At 46.5% G+C, this 15,651-nt stretch overlaps 2 protein-coding genes and 1 long non-coding RNA gene across 3 annotated transcripts; 1 reads left to right on the top strand and 2 right to left on the bottom strand.

The window, feature by feature from the left end:
* Nucleotides 1-5,555: 5,555 nt before the first annotated feature.
* Nucleotides 5,556-7,617, top strand: LOC123112386 (uncharacterized). The gene is made up of 3 exons (XM_044533364.1): nucleotides 5,556-5,836; nucleotides 5,923-5,983; nucleotides 6,943-7,617. Exons 1-3 carry the CDS (start codon nucleotides 5,721-5,723, stop codon nucleotides 7,126-7,128), a joined length of 363 nt encoding a protein of 120 aa, XP_044389299.1. The 5' UTR covers nucleotides 5,556-5,720; the 3' UTR covers nucleotides 7,129-7,617.
* A 376-nt stretch (nucleotides 7,618-7,993) lies between these two features.
* LOC123112387 (uncharacterized) lies at nucleotides 7,994-9,598 on the bottom strand. The gene is made up of 3 exons (XR_006455436.1): nucleotides 9,418-9,598; nucleotides 9,179-9,276; nucleotides 7,994-8,237 (listed from the first exon to the last, which is right to left on the bottom strand). It is a non-coding gene; the product is annotated as an uncharacterized lncRNA (long non-coding RNA).
* A 465-nt stretch (nucleotides 9,599-10,063) lies between these two features.
* LOC123112385 (zinc finger protein WIP2) lies at nucleotides 10,064-15,128 on the bottom strand. Its single transcript, XM_044533363.1, has 2 exons — nucleotides 14,273-15,128; nucleotides 10,064-10,909 (listed from the first exon to the last, which is right to left on the bottom strand). The coding sequence occupies exons 1-2, from the start codon at nucleotides 15,044-15,046 to the stop codon at nucleotides 10,457-10,459; spliced, it is 1,227 nt and encodes a 408-aa protein (XP_044389298.1). The 5' UTR covers nucleotides 15,047-15,128; the 3' UTR covers nucleotides 10,064-10,456.
* Between the last annotated feature and the right edge of the window lie 523 nt (nucleotides 15,129-15,651).

Genomic DNA, 15,651 nt, shown 5'->3' with positions numbered 1-15,651 from the left:
CAAGACCAACTTCAAGGTGGATGACATACGTGATGCCTCATCCATGGCCTTGCATGAGACTTTGCATGGCATGATGTCTCAAAAGGATGTGAGGGACGAGAAGAAGCGGCAAAGCAAGGACGAGCAAATGAAGCAATACCTAGACCTTCAAAGATAGAAGCTTGAGATGGAGGAGGCGGCCAAGAGGAGGAAGATCGACATGGAGGAGGCGGCCCGGCAAAGGCAGCTCGACATGGAGGAGGCGGCCCGGCAAAGGCAGCTCGATATCGAGGCCGACAACGTCAAGGCCAGGCAGAGGAAGCTCGACATCGAGGCCACCAATGCCGCCACCAAAGCGAAGGAGGTGGCCCTTGCGATCATGAGCGTGGACTTGTCGACGATGAGCGACAAGACGAGGGCCTGGTTCGAGGCCAGGCAGAAGGAGATGCTCGACGCCGAAGGCCTGAACTAGGTCGTCCGGTCGGCGTGGCCGTTCTTTTTGAGGCTGGCATGGGTGCCGCCCGCTCGCCCGTCGGGCCGCTGGTAGTGTGCCGGCGAGAAACCATTCATTTTGGAGGCCGGCTGTGTTGCCGGCCGCTGGCTGTGTTGCCGGCGAGGAGAACTATTCATTCTGGAGGCTGGCTGTGTTGCCGGCTGCTGGCTGTGTTGCCGGCGAGGAGAACTATTCATTCTGGAGGCTGGCTGTGTTGCCGGCCGCTGGCTGATGCCGGCGATGGACGTGTAGGCCGTTGGCTCTGTTGCCGGCGTGATGAACCGGGGCCGCTGGCCTGAATTAGGGCTTGGCATTTGAAAACTAGACGCGGACAGGATGGGGCAAAATGGATGCGGCCGCGCGCTGGGCACGGCCACCGCATCCCAGGACAGGCCCGGACACGACCCCAAATCGCTACCCAAACGGACAAAATTCGGACAAAACAGACATCCGCTTGGGGTCGCGCGGTGGAGTTGGCCTAAGGAAATGGAGGGAGTACAACTTGTTCCATTACATAGTAGTACAAAGTACAAGCCGATCTTCCGATATAAGCTCCCGAATGCACTGCACGTTACCCCAACTCATGAGTAATCACCCTCCAATCCTCTCCACCAGTCATCATCGCAAAAGAAAATCATGCAAACATACAAGCAGCATATCACAATCCACGGCATCCCTTGTAACAGGAAAGCAACCGATCCTGCAAATCCCCATGGCTGCAGCCGCTAGCTTGCTGCAACAGTGATATATGTTCCCAGATGGCCCTTGTGAGCTACGACATCATCGAAAGGTGCCCGGCCAGATTGATTCCCCTCTTCCGGCCACGCATCTTTCCCTTTCTACCGGAGATACGCAGCGGGAGGGAGAAAAAGCTCATCATTTGACGCGAACGTCTCATGGTATGGTGTCGCGTATTCATCTCGTCTCATGTTCCGTCCATCAACCTCCCTTGCCTATACATATTTTTGTCGGCCATTCCCCGGGGCATCGTCGATAGTGCGCCCAAAAAGTTGATCTCCGGGCCATGCGTCCCCCTCCTCCTCGTGGAAAGAAGATCTCCCGAGCTGGGCTTTATATTTTTGCTCCTCTCTCTCTCTCTCACTCACTCACGGTTGTTGCTTTTCTTAGTTTCGTTTTTTTTACCTGCATGCACACACATGTACTACTAGGTCAAAGCGCCATGCAAGTTCATACTAGGTCACACATGTACTACTAGGTCAAAGCGCCACTTGGAAACCCGTTTGTTTTTGGAAGTATCTCCGGCTACATGCCCTTGCCTCTTTTCCGCTTTTATATAGGGCACGCAGACAATGGGACATGTCTCGCAGCCTTTCTGCGGGGAGGTCGGGATGCTCGCACAGAAAAGAGCGCGTAGGTATAGTAGAAACTTGGCCGATTACAAGAAAGAGGGGACTAGTTTTTCCGCATGTGTTGACAGTGGCGCAATAGTGCACGCATGATAATGTATATTTTTTATACACTTCAAATAATTAAGCTCGCCTTTTTAGGGATGACAATGGATAGGTTATGGACCGGTACAACCTCCTTCTGCCCAAACCCATACCCACATAAACTTTCTATACTCACCCACTTCAATATCCATAAACATAAATTAATACCTGTGCCCATACTCATCGGGTATCCTATACCCAATGAGTATCCAGTGGGTAAAATGTATAATATTAAATTTTTAAAAGGTAGAGAAATGATTTTAAAAATCAAGTGATGATGGTCAAGCAGTATTGCACAGATACAACCTCCTCATGTGGCAAGCCTCTTGGAGGAATCAATGGAGTATGAGCAGCGTTCATGGGATAGCTTGATCGTTGGACAACAGTCCAATAGAGAAGAGTCCATGTTTCATCTTTTTGAGGAGTCACAAAGGCCGTAGGAGGAGTGGCGAGCAGGTGATTACGGACATATGACCTATGGACGGTTTAAGGAATATGAGATTTAGGGTTTGGCCATAGAAGTTGTATCTTGACCCACATGTCATAGGAACTATTTTCATTTTTTTCTGAGTATCCATTGGGTTACCCATGGGCATAAGTTCATATCCATGCCCTATTCATATATTTTGCGGGTATGAATACCCATTACCCATGGGTACAAAAGTTTTCCAAGTCTTGCACATGCCTGTTGTTTTTTGGGTACCCGTGGGATACCCATGGGCAAAACTGTCATCCATGCTTCTTAATGTCATTTTTGTTTGCGAAAAGACACTCTTTGGTATCCTAGTTGACTTCATGCATAGTGGCACATATTTTAGTATCATAGTTGACTGATAGTCATGCATGATACATAGTAGCACATCATTTAATATGATACGATATCATGATATGATACTCAATTCTCTCTTTCTTCATTTCCGTCCACTGCATGATACTACCTATGGATGCTCGTGCTCTTGTGTGGTTGTCGACAAGCTAGATCAGCTCCAATGGGTTCTCCCATATCGAGAAGGAAACAGTTGAGCCGTGAAGGCTACCTTGATCTTGCACACTTGGCCGGCGGGGACAGCCCTCGTCGCTGTCGTGCGCGAGGATGGTCGCCTGCTCCTCGATGCAGCAGCCGGGCGGGATGGAGGAAGGCACCACAACAGGTACGACACAATGGAGAAACAGTAGTGAGGCGACGACGCAGCCATCAACCAGACCTTCTGCGAGTGTCACGGGGAATTACCTCAAGTCAGGACTTGTTTATGTTTAGCCCGGGGAGTTGACGGGGATGGCGTGAGATTCCCCTATTCCCTCGTAAACCAAATGCATAACCAATTTAACCCGGGAGAGTTATCACGGGTGGCAGCTCCCCAGGGATCGGGCGGGGATCCCATAGTTTTCCCCGTGTACCAAACAAGCCCTTATAGTGCCAACTATATGCATGTAAATATTTATTACTACTCCCTCCGTCTAGGTGTGTAAGTCATCTTACGAAAACCAAATAATCCCAAAATACTAAGGCGTGGTGCATTAACTTCTACCTCGTTTATTGTTTTTTCACATATCAACCAATAAGAGACAAGGGGTGTGCATGCTTTTAATGACTTGAGACTATCAAACACGACATGCAGTGGTTAGTTCATTGCATGCAATGCTATTAATTAGCAAATAAACATTAATGTTTCTCGTTTTCCCCTCCTCCTTGATCACGGTGCACAACCTAAGATGACTTACTCATCTAGACGGAGGGAGTATCTTCGTCTAGGTGAATAAATCATTCGCGTAGTTCTAGGTCATCGATTTGAGGAATTAAATATGTGTTATATGTCATGAAAAGTATATCACTAAATTTCTACACAGATGTAGTTTCTAAATATATTTTTTGTCACATATAATACATATTTAGATAGTTAAATCGTCGACCTAGAACTACGCGAATGACTTATTCATCGAGGCGAAGGTAGTACTCAATATGGCCATTTGTGACCAGTGCAAAAATAGAAGTAAAATTATTTTATGTTACACATGTTGTAATTTTTCATATTTAAAACCGAAATTACAAACCAAGCAAAATTGATCGATGGCTTATGTGCTTGGTTTGTTCGAACAACAAAATTACAACATTGTCGTGTGCATCAATCAACAAATGGCCATCAACAAAATTACAACAAAATGGCCATCAAGAAATGGCCTTGGTATTGATGATGTGGAACAAACCACAACAAAATACAGGTATTGACGAATGTGGACAAACCAAGCACGTAAGCCATTGTCATGTGCATCAATCGATCGATGCAAAATCTAGAGACAGCATCTCAGTTTTGAAAGAAAAGGGACACATCTCTAGTGCACTAATAGTTGAGGGTTTAGAAGCAAGCGAAATGCTAATAAAATGTTGACACATTTCCATGATCGATTGATTGAGATATGTAGGAAGAGAAAAACAGAAGAAGCAAACCCAATCAAAGAGCAACTCATGAGGTTGTAGTATGTACTAGCGGGTAGTGCGCGGCGGCACGCCGCGCCACAAGGAGTGATAAGTTATTTAGTTTTTTTAATATTTGATAAGTCGTCTTAAATTTTGGTTCATGACAAAGTAGTTTATGCAAGGCCCTGTTGGTCTGCTTGAGGTTTGTTATCTTTGTGAAGTTTTTGAGAATTTGTTGTATGTTTTACATGTGTGTATCTTTGTAGTGCCCAAGAGAATAATTGTGCACTACCCAACTTATGTTGCTCCCACCGTGATCACTGAATTAACACATGGGTTGGAAGTCGGCAAGACTTTAAGCACACTAACTTGGCATAGATGTTCTGGAAAACTAAATCCTCAAGAGACAAATTCAGGTTGCTACAATGGAAAAACTTATTGGAGTTGGTAGAATTGCACCCCCTGTTATCATTCACACTACCTTGCATATTCCAGCCAACATAGAATATACTGTCAACATTATGCAAAAAAACAACAACTGAATTATTAACTGAGAATAGAGTACATGTACAACATATTCTATCTGAATAGTAAAATACTTCTATTAGTATCTAGAGAATTTCTTGCATTTATCCATCTTGTTAGTATCACATATTTTGGACATTGGTGCTGTCATGCGAAGATCTCCATAAATGCGACAAGATATTTGTTGACAAAGGTATAACTTCATAAAACCATACTCTCCTACTACTTCCGTCCGGGTTTATTGGGCCCCTTGGTATTTTGGTCCAGAGTTTGACCATGCATAGACTATTAAAATATAAAGTATATGCTATCAAAAAATTATACTGTTGAATTTGTATTTGAAAGAGCTTTTCAACAATATAATTTTTGTGACATATAGTTTATATTTTGTTAGTTAAATTTTTAAGTCAAACATTAGCCCAAAATAAAAAGGGACCTAATAAACACGGACGGAGGTAGTACCCCATATCAGTAGTAGCATTATAATCACAGCCTTGAGATTCTATTTGTGAAGATATAGAATGGCACAGCTACACAAATAATTTCATCACCAATTGTGTTTTACCTTCAGTTCTACTCCATCATCACAAATAATTTTGAGTGGACAGGGAGTACTATCTAGAGAGAAAAACGAAGAGAAATAAATAAATTAGGAGCAGCAAGTCACCAACACCACCAGTCCACTCACCTACCCCCTTCTGCGCACCACCTGTCCACCCCCCTACTGTGGTAAGCTAAATAACTCCATCATCTTCCGCCGACCGCCGGCCACCTCCGGCCTGCCTACGCGAGCTCCTCCTGAGGGCGCCACCCCCCTCACCTCGATGCGGGAACACTGCTGTCGGAGGAGGAGGAGATGGAGTTCCTGTACGATTTGCCGCCACTGCCACCGCCGTCGTCGCGGACGTGGCGGCCGCGCTCGCGGGCACCGCCGGTATCCAGGCGTCTTCTCCCTCTGCCTTCGCGTCCGAGGTGAGAGAAACCACAGTGGGTCCCGCCGACGGTGGAAGACCGGATCGAATCGAGCTGATGCGATGCTGTTATGGTTGCGTTTGCAGAAGGTACCGGAGAGGCCAGCTGAAGAGGGCTCTGTGCGAGGCTGAAGCCTACGCCTTCAAGGTATAAAATCCTTCTCGATTCGGTTCAGTAGTTGCTCAACTCAGATGCCTGAATTTGTTCCAATTCTGTCGATTTCTTTTTTGGGACAGAATTTAGAGTGCTTCAGGTGTGCCTTTGATTTGTTCATCGATGTTGATAGCTAGTACAATTGATTGAATACATCTCCTGCCTCGCCTCCTCTGACACGTACGATTCTCGCCATCTAACTCATGTTCTCGTGGTGCTGTGGGCCAACATCGGTGGAGCTGCGCATGGGGTGAGCATATTGGCCTTGCTCCTGAATTCCGACCGTGTTTGGGCTGGCCGGCGAAGATGTCTAATTCCGGTGCTTTGGGTGCCTCAGCTTCGGTTCCTTTGCTTTCCTTAATGTTCTGGTGGCCGTGCGTTTCCTCAGCTTTTTCTGCTTGTGTTGAGCTTTCCTGAATCCCTGGCGAGTAATTGTTTTTTCTAGAATACTCAGTTCCTGGGTGGATGCTTATGAATCAGATAAGTGGACTTGGCCACTTGACTCTTTTTTAATAGGAAAAATAGTGATTAAATTCTTATAATTCAGGGCGACCCGGCATTGTTTTCTAGCAAAAGGCAACTTTTACTAATATTACTGTCTAGGTTGATGAACTGGTGCATTTGTTGTGTCTGATATATAATTTCTAATTTTGATAGTCTGACTGATACATTTCCACCCCTCAATTTCTCTTGGTTATGTGCACCGTGGCCTCTTAACTGATATAGTACTCTTGTTTCGTTGATGAAATGGAACAAAGAGGTGCAGCTCCTGTATTTAGAGAAATGAAAATCTTATGGTTATATTGTACATTGGTGCTACCACGTCAGGTAAGTGGTAGATCCCTGCATCCAATACCAGTTTAGACAGTAATACTGGTTAAAATCTGCTATAAGTTAAGGTGAATGGTCCCTTGAATTGTATGCCTGGTTCACATGATGAATCCTTTGTGCAGGGAGTTCTAGTGATGCATTATATAGGGAGCTATGGCATGCTTGCGCTGGGCCGTTGGTGCTTCGCCAAGGTGAAAGAGTTTACTACTTCCACATGGACATATGGAACAGGTATATCTCATCGGCATGGGTGTTTGCTTTTCTTGATGGCCAATAACTATGAATTTGCTACTCAGTGCAAACAGTAGCTACTTCTATTATGGAACGATACTTGCTTCTTGTGTTAAAAATTTAAAATAACAATGTGACTTTGTTTATGCGAATAATTATCCAGGTATTTAAAGAATAGTCATCTAGGTATTTCAAGATCGTCCACGTACATATTCAGAACCTGTTAGGGCTCATCTCTTGACAACAGAAATGTTCTAGCGAAAAACCTTTAATAGAGTATAAACAATTCCTCCTCTAAACTTATCCAAATAGATATCATCTTGTTCAGTAATAGCACATTGATGGTTCAGGGCTTCTTGCCACCATCAACTATTTTGCTTTCTTGGCATAGAAATAATGGGTAATTTTACATCACTCCGTGTCATTTTGTATCCAGTTTGTAGTTCAAAATTCTTATCACTGAAAGGAACAGGCAGAAATGAGTGCATCATGTGAAACTAATACAAAAAAATATCGCATCTCAGCTTTCATTAGAATAGAGCAGTGGTGAAACACTAAGTCATCGCCGCATATGCAAACGATCTGATGACTATTAAACAATTATTAGTTTACAACGACAACAAACAGAAAAAATCAAGCAAATAAGTTCTCAGCTTAACAAACTATTTTAGAATCGATCAAATTTGGTTAGAGCTTATGCTCTTTTTATGTCGACATGCATGAGTGTAGGTTATGCAATGTAAGAAGATCCCAGCGGTAATAGTTACAGCCAAAGATCAATTTTTGTTTTACTACAGTTGTAGTTCTGAAAGGGCTTTCTAGAATAGGAATAGTTTTGGAAACACAAAAGACTATTTTCTTTAGCTAAGAAAAGATCAAACCCTAGTAGGCGCACAATCTTTTCCACTTTTTTAAGGCTTCATATGTGTAATATAGTAGTCGTCACAGCCAAACACCAAAAGAGCTAATCATCATCAGAAGATTCAGTCTTACACCGAAGCTACAAATGTTTTGCTACAGTTGATTGTTGCTACTTTCTACTCATAGCTCAGAATCCTTTTCCTTCTCACATATCCTCCTGAACCCCATGAATCTCAAATAGCCACAACACTGCAGCTCTGTCTGAGTGGCTTCGTTTTCATCAGGTTCAATAATTAAACAGCAGCTCAGGTTCAGCTTCAGTAAGCTGCAGGAAACAAAAATAAAGTCAATGCTATCATTAACTTGGATGTGTTCATAGAAATAATAAGCATTACAGAAGGGGTACATGTTTGATCAGATAAAAAAAATCAATGTCATGTGTAAATCAATACACATAGGTTGATGTTTACAAAGTGGAGGCACTTTGCATGAAAGAATGATCTTCAAAACTCTAAGCAGCTATCAGTACAGATTTTCATTCTTATTTTTCATGAAAGAAAATTCCACTGTCATTTCTTTGGTACTCCTAAACACATAAATTCCACTGGGATTTCTTTCGGTACTCCTAAACACATACTCCTTCAATTTCTTTTCACATCAAAGTTGCCGTCTGACATGGGATTAAAAACTGTAGGTTGGTATTCATCATCTTTTATGTATATGCGTTTGCCATCAGGTCCTAGCATATATCGCTAAGATTTTCGCAGTCTGTTTCGAATCCTGCATCTGGAGCATTCCTCGCTTGTAGGTTCTAAAACGTCTGACATGGGATTTGTAGTTGAGTCCCAAAAGAAGCTAGCTGTGTTGATAATATATACATACTCACTTCACAATCCTGCATCTGGAGTATCGTGTGTTCAGTATATAGTACCCTATAAGGCTAACGAACCTACATTAGATCTTTTTAGTATAAGAGCAGATTTTGCGAAGCTTCTTAAAGAAATTGATAATGCCTCAATGGCTGAGCGCCCTACTTTGGGCAACCTTGCTCAAAGGATTAAAAATGATTCATTTTACTTTTAGGAGGGAGAAAACTATTACAAAAGGAACAATAAATACCTGAGAATAATGTAGTACTTCCTATGTATATCAGCTATTCAGCACATCATGTGTTTATTTGTTTAAACATCATGTAAAATTAAACCAGAATTACTTCCATCAAGAAAATGGAACACATCGTAATGGAGAGATTAAGAATAAATATACCATGTTATATTAAAGATGCAGGTTCTAAATTCCTTGCACATTCACGCAAGGAGCTGGACCCCAAATTTGTGTCCTCACCACAGACCTGCACGCAACACCTGAACATTCTTCTTAGATTAAGAATTTGTAGCATATGCACCCAACTTTAGATATGATGAAATTGTAGTACTAATAACTCATCTACTTGTTTAAAGAAACCACGCAGACCAGAGGAGAGGAAATGCAGACGCGATGTGTACCTTCGCAATGAACAACTTGAAACTGAAGTCGCGAGGCAGGAACCACGGCCGTGCGGCAGGTGGAGGGGACCTGCTGCTAGGGCCGAAGCTAGGGAAGACCGAGGGGAGTCGATTAGGATGGAGCGCAACAGGGTAGGAAGCTATCCAGAGTCAGCTGCAAGCAGGCCACCTTGGACCACGGGGAGGCCACCACCGTGTATCCGCCTTGGAGGCCAGGGACGGAGCCGGAGCCGACGAAGATCCATGAGGAGAGGATGACATGCGGCTCTCCCAATCCATGATGTAGCCTGCACGCACCTCCCGGCCGGCGAGCCGGAGCGGTGACCTAGCGCGCCCTGGGATCTCGGGTGGAGGTTGGAGGGCAGCATCAAGAGGAGAGATGGAGACCCAAAAGTACACATGAGAGAAGAACACAACAAGGAGCTACTTATAGGCAAGCAAAGAAAGACCCAGAACACAAATGTGTGCAAACCTGGAACGACAAACATGCATGCATCAGCCATGCAGCAGCACACGTGTACCAGCCCATACAACACGCCATGCAAGCAAAGAAGAACCCAGAACACAAACGTGTGCAAACCTGGAACTACAAACATGCAAAGGTGGACACATGCATGCATGCATCAGCCATGCAACAGCACACGTATACCAGCCCATACAACAGGCCATGCAGCTAATATTTCCTTTTCACATGAGACAAAATCAGCCCATGCAATCAAACCATCTTTTCACATGAGACAAGATAAGCCCATGCACCTCTAAAAGAAATAGATACAGTCCAAAAGAGAAAAGATCAACCACTTCACGAAAGCCACCGTGCATACGTGTCGCTCAATTGGCAGGGCTAAAAAAAATTCTGAAAAAACCAGAAAAATCGAACCCTTACGGACATAGTCTTCTTAGTATACACCGCCGATAGTCTTCGGACTTGTATACACTGCGCAGTTCATATGTGCACACAGCTAGCACCTTGTGAGCATCTGGGCCGGCACGGCGGCACATAACCACGGCCAGACTGATCGGTGAGTGACTCAGAGGCTCAGAGCGACCTGGCGGCGGCGGCGGCACCGTCGTGCTCGACGTCAGAGATGGCACAGTCGTCGTCGTCGTCGAGTCCGGCGCCGCCGAGGGTGCCGTGGCCCTGGCCGAAGGCTCTGGCGTGGTCCTTGAGGGAGCGCTTGTGCTTGAACTCGGAGCCGCAGAGGCAGTACCAGAGCTTGCCGCAGTTCTTCTCGTGGGTGCGCCAGTCGCCCTTGACGGCGAAGGCCTTGCCGCAGCGGCGGCAGAGGAAGGGCTTGAGGCCGTGCTTGCGCTTGTAGTGCGTCTGCAGGGTGCGGAAGTCCTTGAGCGGCTTCGCGCGCGGGTGGTCGACGTTGTTCCGGCACCCCGGCGCGCAGCAGTAGCACGGCAGCCGCAGCATCGCCGTCGGCTGGATGCCGCGCAGCGACTCCGGGCCCTTCCGGTACTGCGACCCGTGCCCCCACATGTGCATCTGCATACACAGAACAGCACGCACGCACGGCACGCGTACGTAACAAGTTAATCATCGGCTACTTTATAGCAATCTAATCATTAATTAGGCGTCAGAGATAAACCGATGCACAAGCTAGCAGCATGGTGCATTGTTTGATTCGCACGTACTGTCTGTACTCTTGATAACTCGATATAATTGCTATGTACTCCCTCCGTTCCTAAATATTTGTCTTTCTAGAGATTTCATCAAGTGACTACATACGGAGCAAAATGAGTGAATCTACACTCTAAAATATGTCTATATACATTCGTATGTAATAGTCCATTTGAATCTCTAAAAAGACAAATATTTAGGAACGGAGGAATTAAGGACGGACTACATGCATGGATCATGATCATATGCTGCGTTTTGTCAGTTTGATGGCAGAGTTTAAGGGTTCCTGTGGACATCGATGGATCAGAAGAGCATATGCATGTTCTATTCACCTTCAGGCCGGGCTGCGTTTAATACGTTGCTCATTTCGAGGTGCGCGTGGATGCTGTTGCCCTCGGTACGTGGCTTGGCCGGATCAGTCTGTATAGCTCAGAGGCTTTCCCCATGCAGACGCAGCGGCAGTCAGTGGGCGAAACCGGCCGGAGAAGCCGCATGAGCGAGCGTTGACGGCTTTTGGTTGCGACGGCTCTAGTACTCCATGCTGGCCCCTTGCTTGCGTGCTGCTTGTGTGTTGCAGTACATGCGTGTCTGTGGTGCATGTCCGGTTCGCGCACAGCACAGTGGAACTGTCATCGGGGAGGGACAGAACACAGTGGCAAGCTAAGCTACAGGTCTCTTGCAGTCATTGACGTTGAAAGCTGCGATCGAGAACTAATTGAAGGCGGTGTAGTAAAACCCGATCGGTTCGACGACATGCTTAGCCCTCGGTGCAAGCTGGTCAGGTGTGAAACGGCTGATCAAGAAAAGCTCATCCCACCTGATCAAAACATCCAATCTACAGGCAAAGCTCATACTACATGGGAGCCACATGTGCTCGACCGGGAGCCAGGACTCGGCTCAGCTGGAGTGCATGCATCCATGATATGCATGGTGGTGGCTACTGGGCGATCGATCAGATCGAACCAGATTGATACTGTTAGAGTTGTATCGAATATAGTGTACAAGATAGGTTACAGTTGAACTTGTAGTTGTATTGTGTTTAGATAGGATATGGAGTCGTGTCCTAGTAGAACACTTGTATCCTAGGCCTCTCATATATAGCGGGGCTAGACACACGATGTAACCTATGCCAACATAATAGCACCGGAACGCAGGGAAAGCCGGCGGCATGTGCCGGTGTCCAGGGCGACCGGGTGCGGTATTGTAGCACTGTCATCGGGAGGAGCACCTATAGTCATGCTCCGGAGATGTAGCCATATCGATGAACCTCATTAACAAATCTCGGTGTCGTGCTCGTGTGATTGCTTGGTCCTTGGATGATCGATGGTTTACCTCGGATTTATTTTAACAGCACGGCGTGTTAGGAAAGCAGCAGCAGCTGGCTCAGCTTTTGCATCAATCATATCGATCAGACGACACTAAGCTGCACCCACGCACACGCTCGTGTCCGGCCGTGGTCTGACTAAGCTGATTCGTCTAAGAAAAGTTGCATCATGCGTCTGATTACGTTACGTACAGAGATCGATCTTCACTGGGATCTCCACAGTGGCATCCACCACGCCACCCATGCATGCATGCATGCATGCGTTCATGCATGGGTGCATTTCCAAAGAGCGCAGCGCTTCGGAAAGCTCCGGCCCCAGAAAAGCGTAAAAGCTCAAAAGGTCGCATGCATGGCTCCCCCTGACGGGCCATATATGTCTTGTTCAATCACACGAAAAGGCAGGCCACTGTGACTGTGCCATCCCTCCCGAGCTCGGCTCGGCTCAATCGATCCCCGCCCAGAGACACCAGCACGTGTACGCATCTATCTATCTATCTGGTACTACCTCTTTCCCACATGCGTGCATGAGAAGAAGCTAAACCACAAGACACCAACGGAAGAGGAACTGTGCATTTGCTTCAATTGGGGCATTTGGGTCATAAATTTGTTTAATTCAGTCCACAGAAGCATATCACAGGGAGAAAATTTTCAAGAAAACAAGAAGATCTAGGCTGCAGCTTGGGTTTTTAGAGTTTTGGGAGCATACTGTGATTTTTTTTAAACACGGTTTTAAATAATTTGATATGCTTAGCATCTACAAACACAACAGTTCCACAAAACCATAGTATCTTCAGTACCATGTTTTTTTTACAGTATTTTAATAATAGTTCGGACCTCTTTCTCTAAACCAAAGTGAGGAAAATTGTGGTTTTCAGAAGCTGAAGTATTTATTGGCGGGTCATTAATTGGACTACAGAGGTTTTAGATTACTATAATTTTGAAAAAATGTTACCGGCAAGCTAGCCTTTGGCAAGTGAAAACCAACGGAACAAGAATATCTGTACATTTACTCGGTGCATCGACAATAATTTACTTACTTCGATAGAAACCATGAGCTTGGAGATTTTCAAGGCAAATAACAAGGTTTTCTTGTGAAACCCAAGCATTTCAAATGCGATTTCAACATACAGCCGGGGGAAATAATTTTTTTTCTTCGTGATAGATTGCTACATACTGCTACTAGGTATATGAGGGGGCTAGCATGTTCTGAAATGGATTTTGTTGCATTTGTCCAGAGAGGATATAACAATGGTAGGTGCATGTCACGGCGCGGTGTACGTTGATTAATAAATTCAGGTTTTATATTGGCAGCTCGAAGCTAGCTAGCTAACACAAGCATACGGTAACGGGACCAACACATGTGTAACGATTCGGACGTGATGTTGCTCTAACTATATTCCCGGCAAAGGATCAGCTCCCGGCCTCCCGCGCAATTACACGCTGCGAGCTGTAGCGTTCGTTCAAGTCTCATCACTCTTGTTCGCTAGCTTCACAACTGTGGTACTAGTAGAACTTTATTTATTTTAACCTACCCGCAGGCAACAGCTACAGCATTTATTTGTAGGTAATTCCAGTTGGGGACTTGCTAGGATCGATTCATCCAACTGTGCTGGAGAAAACAGGAGCTCCAAAATTGTTCGAGTCCCAACAAAATGGGATCATCACAATTGGTATGTTTTGTTTAAACAAATAACTCACTAGTATGTTGTTATGAACAAAATATAAGGGGTTTAATTTGATATATAATTAACCGCCGGTCCAGTTCGTGTATATATCATGGTTAATTTCTAAAGAATTAATCCGTTTTACTAGTAGTTGAGATTGAAATGTTGTTACGAAAAAAATGTTGCCAGAAACGAAAAATTAACGCTTAATTCTTGAAGGTGTGTGTGGCAGTGGCTCACCTGCATGTTGTTGTATCGATTGAAGGTCTTGAAGCAGACGGGGCAGGAGAACTGCGTCGGACCGATGAGGATCTGCGTCGGCGTCGGGATCCAGTACTGCCCCTTGTTCAGCCGCCCGATCGGCGTCGAAGAGAACCCTAGCACCGGTGCCACGGCCGCCTCGTTCTCGCCGTCTTCATCCCCGTCCCCCTCAGCGCCACCGCCGCTCAGCTCCCTGCTAACGCGGTCGTCCTCTTCCTCCTCCTCATCCCTCGCCGCCCTATCTGCGGCTGAGATCCCGGAGATAAGGTCGGCGGCGGTGCCAGCGCTCGGCAGGCCTATATGCAGCGCCACCGTCACGTCCCCTGCCGCGCCGCCCGCCTCCGAGTCCATCGGGTCGTCGGTCGCCTTGGAGTTCAGGTCCGCGAATAGCTGCCGTCCCGCGAGCTTCTGATTGTGGTGCAGGCTACTGCTCGCGGCTGAGCCCGGCGCTTGTTTCCCCTCCTCCCCATCCTCCTCGTCGCCGTCGTCGGAGTCGTCTTTGCCGGGGCCGAACCGCCGCTCACGCGACCTGCGGGAGGCGGGGGCGAGAGAGAGGAGGGGCAGGGCTTCCCGGAGCGGGGGCGACGGCGGCGGGGCAGGAGGAGGCGGCGGGGAGAAGAAGGGGCTGGAGGAGTAGGCGGAGAGCGGAGGAGGCGCCGTCGTGGACGCCACCGGCGCCGGCACGAGCGTGGGTGAGAAGTAGTAGCGGCGCTGATGGTAGTTCTTGAGGAAGGTCGTGTACGGGTTCTCCATGGCTGGCTGCTAGGCGACCGCGCGAGCTCTGGGTAGCTTGCGCTTCTACTTCTAGCTTCCCAGGCTTGGCTAGCGAGTTGTGTTGTGGGGTTGGCAAGGGTTATTATAGGGCGTCCTGCGTGATGAGCTGACGGGTGCCAACATTTTACGGTGGAACATAGCTAGCGCATGCCGACCTGGATAGGTGTATATCAGTAAGGTGAGAGCATAATTTCGCGCCCGTTTAGAATTCAGAAATAGAACGTGCAACTAGAAAAAAGAGAAATGATATTCTATCATGTACGGGATACCCACCATCCGTGTTTTGGTTTTGGCCTAGTTTGTTTCAAAGTGTATCATAAAGTTTCCCTGTGTATCAGCAAATTTGCTCCGAAACAAGTGCACTCATGGTGGATATGCATGCACCGTATGCGTGGAAGAAAAATAACTTTCGTCACCAGCATCTGACTCCCAAAGCTATGGCTCCTCTCTCCTCCCTCTCTCCCCTCCCTTCCTCCCCTCTTCCTTGCCTTGATAGGTCTGCCCCCCGCCCTTCCCCGGTGGCCGGTGTCCGGTCGCCATCCTCTCCGTGTGCAGCTGCTCTCCCCCTCTCCCCCCCTGGCTCT

This window comes from Triticum aestivum, chromosome 5B (genome assembly GCF_018294505.1).
Source record: "Triticum aestivum cultivar Chinese Spring chromosome 5B, IWGSC CS RefSeq v2.1, whole genome shotgun sequence".
In the NCBI taxonomy this organism is placed as follows: Eukaryota; Viridiplantae; Streptophyta; class Magnoliopsida; order Poales; family Poaceae; genus Triticum; species Triticum aestivum.
Note: the sequence above shows the minus strand (reverse complement) of the source record. Positions and strands in the feature narration are given on the sequence as shown.

Excerpts from the sequence above, each read along its gene's own strand:
- LOC123112386 (XM_044533364.1), top strand. The coding sequence starts at position 5,721 with ATGGAGTTCCTGTACGATTTGCCGCCACTGCCACCGCCGTCGTCGCGG. Across the intron at positions 5,837-5,922 it reads CCTCTGCCTTCGCGTCCGAG|AAGGTACCGGAGAGGCCAGC; the intron begins GTGAGAGAAACC and ends TTGCGTTTGCAG. Across the intron at positions 5,984-6,942 it reads CTGAAGCCTACGCCTTCAAG|GGAGTTCTAGTGATGCATTA; the intron begins GTATAAAATCCT and ends TCCTTTGTGCAG.
- LOC123112385 (XM_044533363.1), bottom strand. The coding sequence starts at position 15,046 with ATGGAGAACCCGTACACGACCTTCCTCAAGAACTACCATCAGCGCCGC. Across the intron at positions 10,910-14,272 it reads ATCGATACAACAACATGCAG|ATGCACATGTGGGGGCACGG; the intron begins GTGAGCCACTGC and ends CTGTGTATGCAG.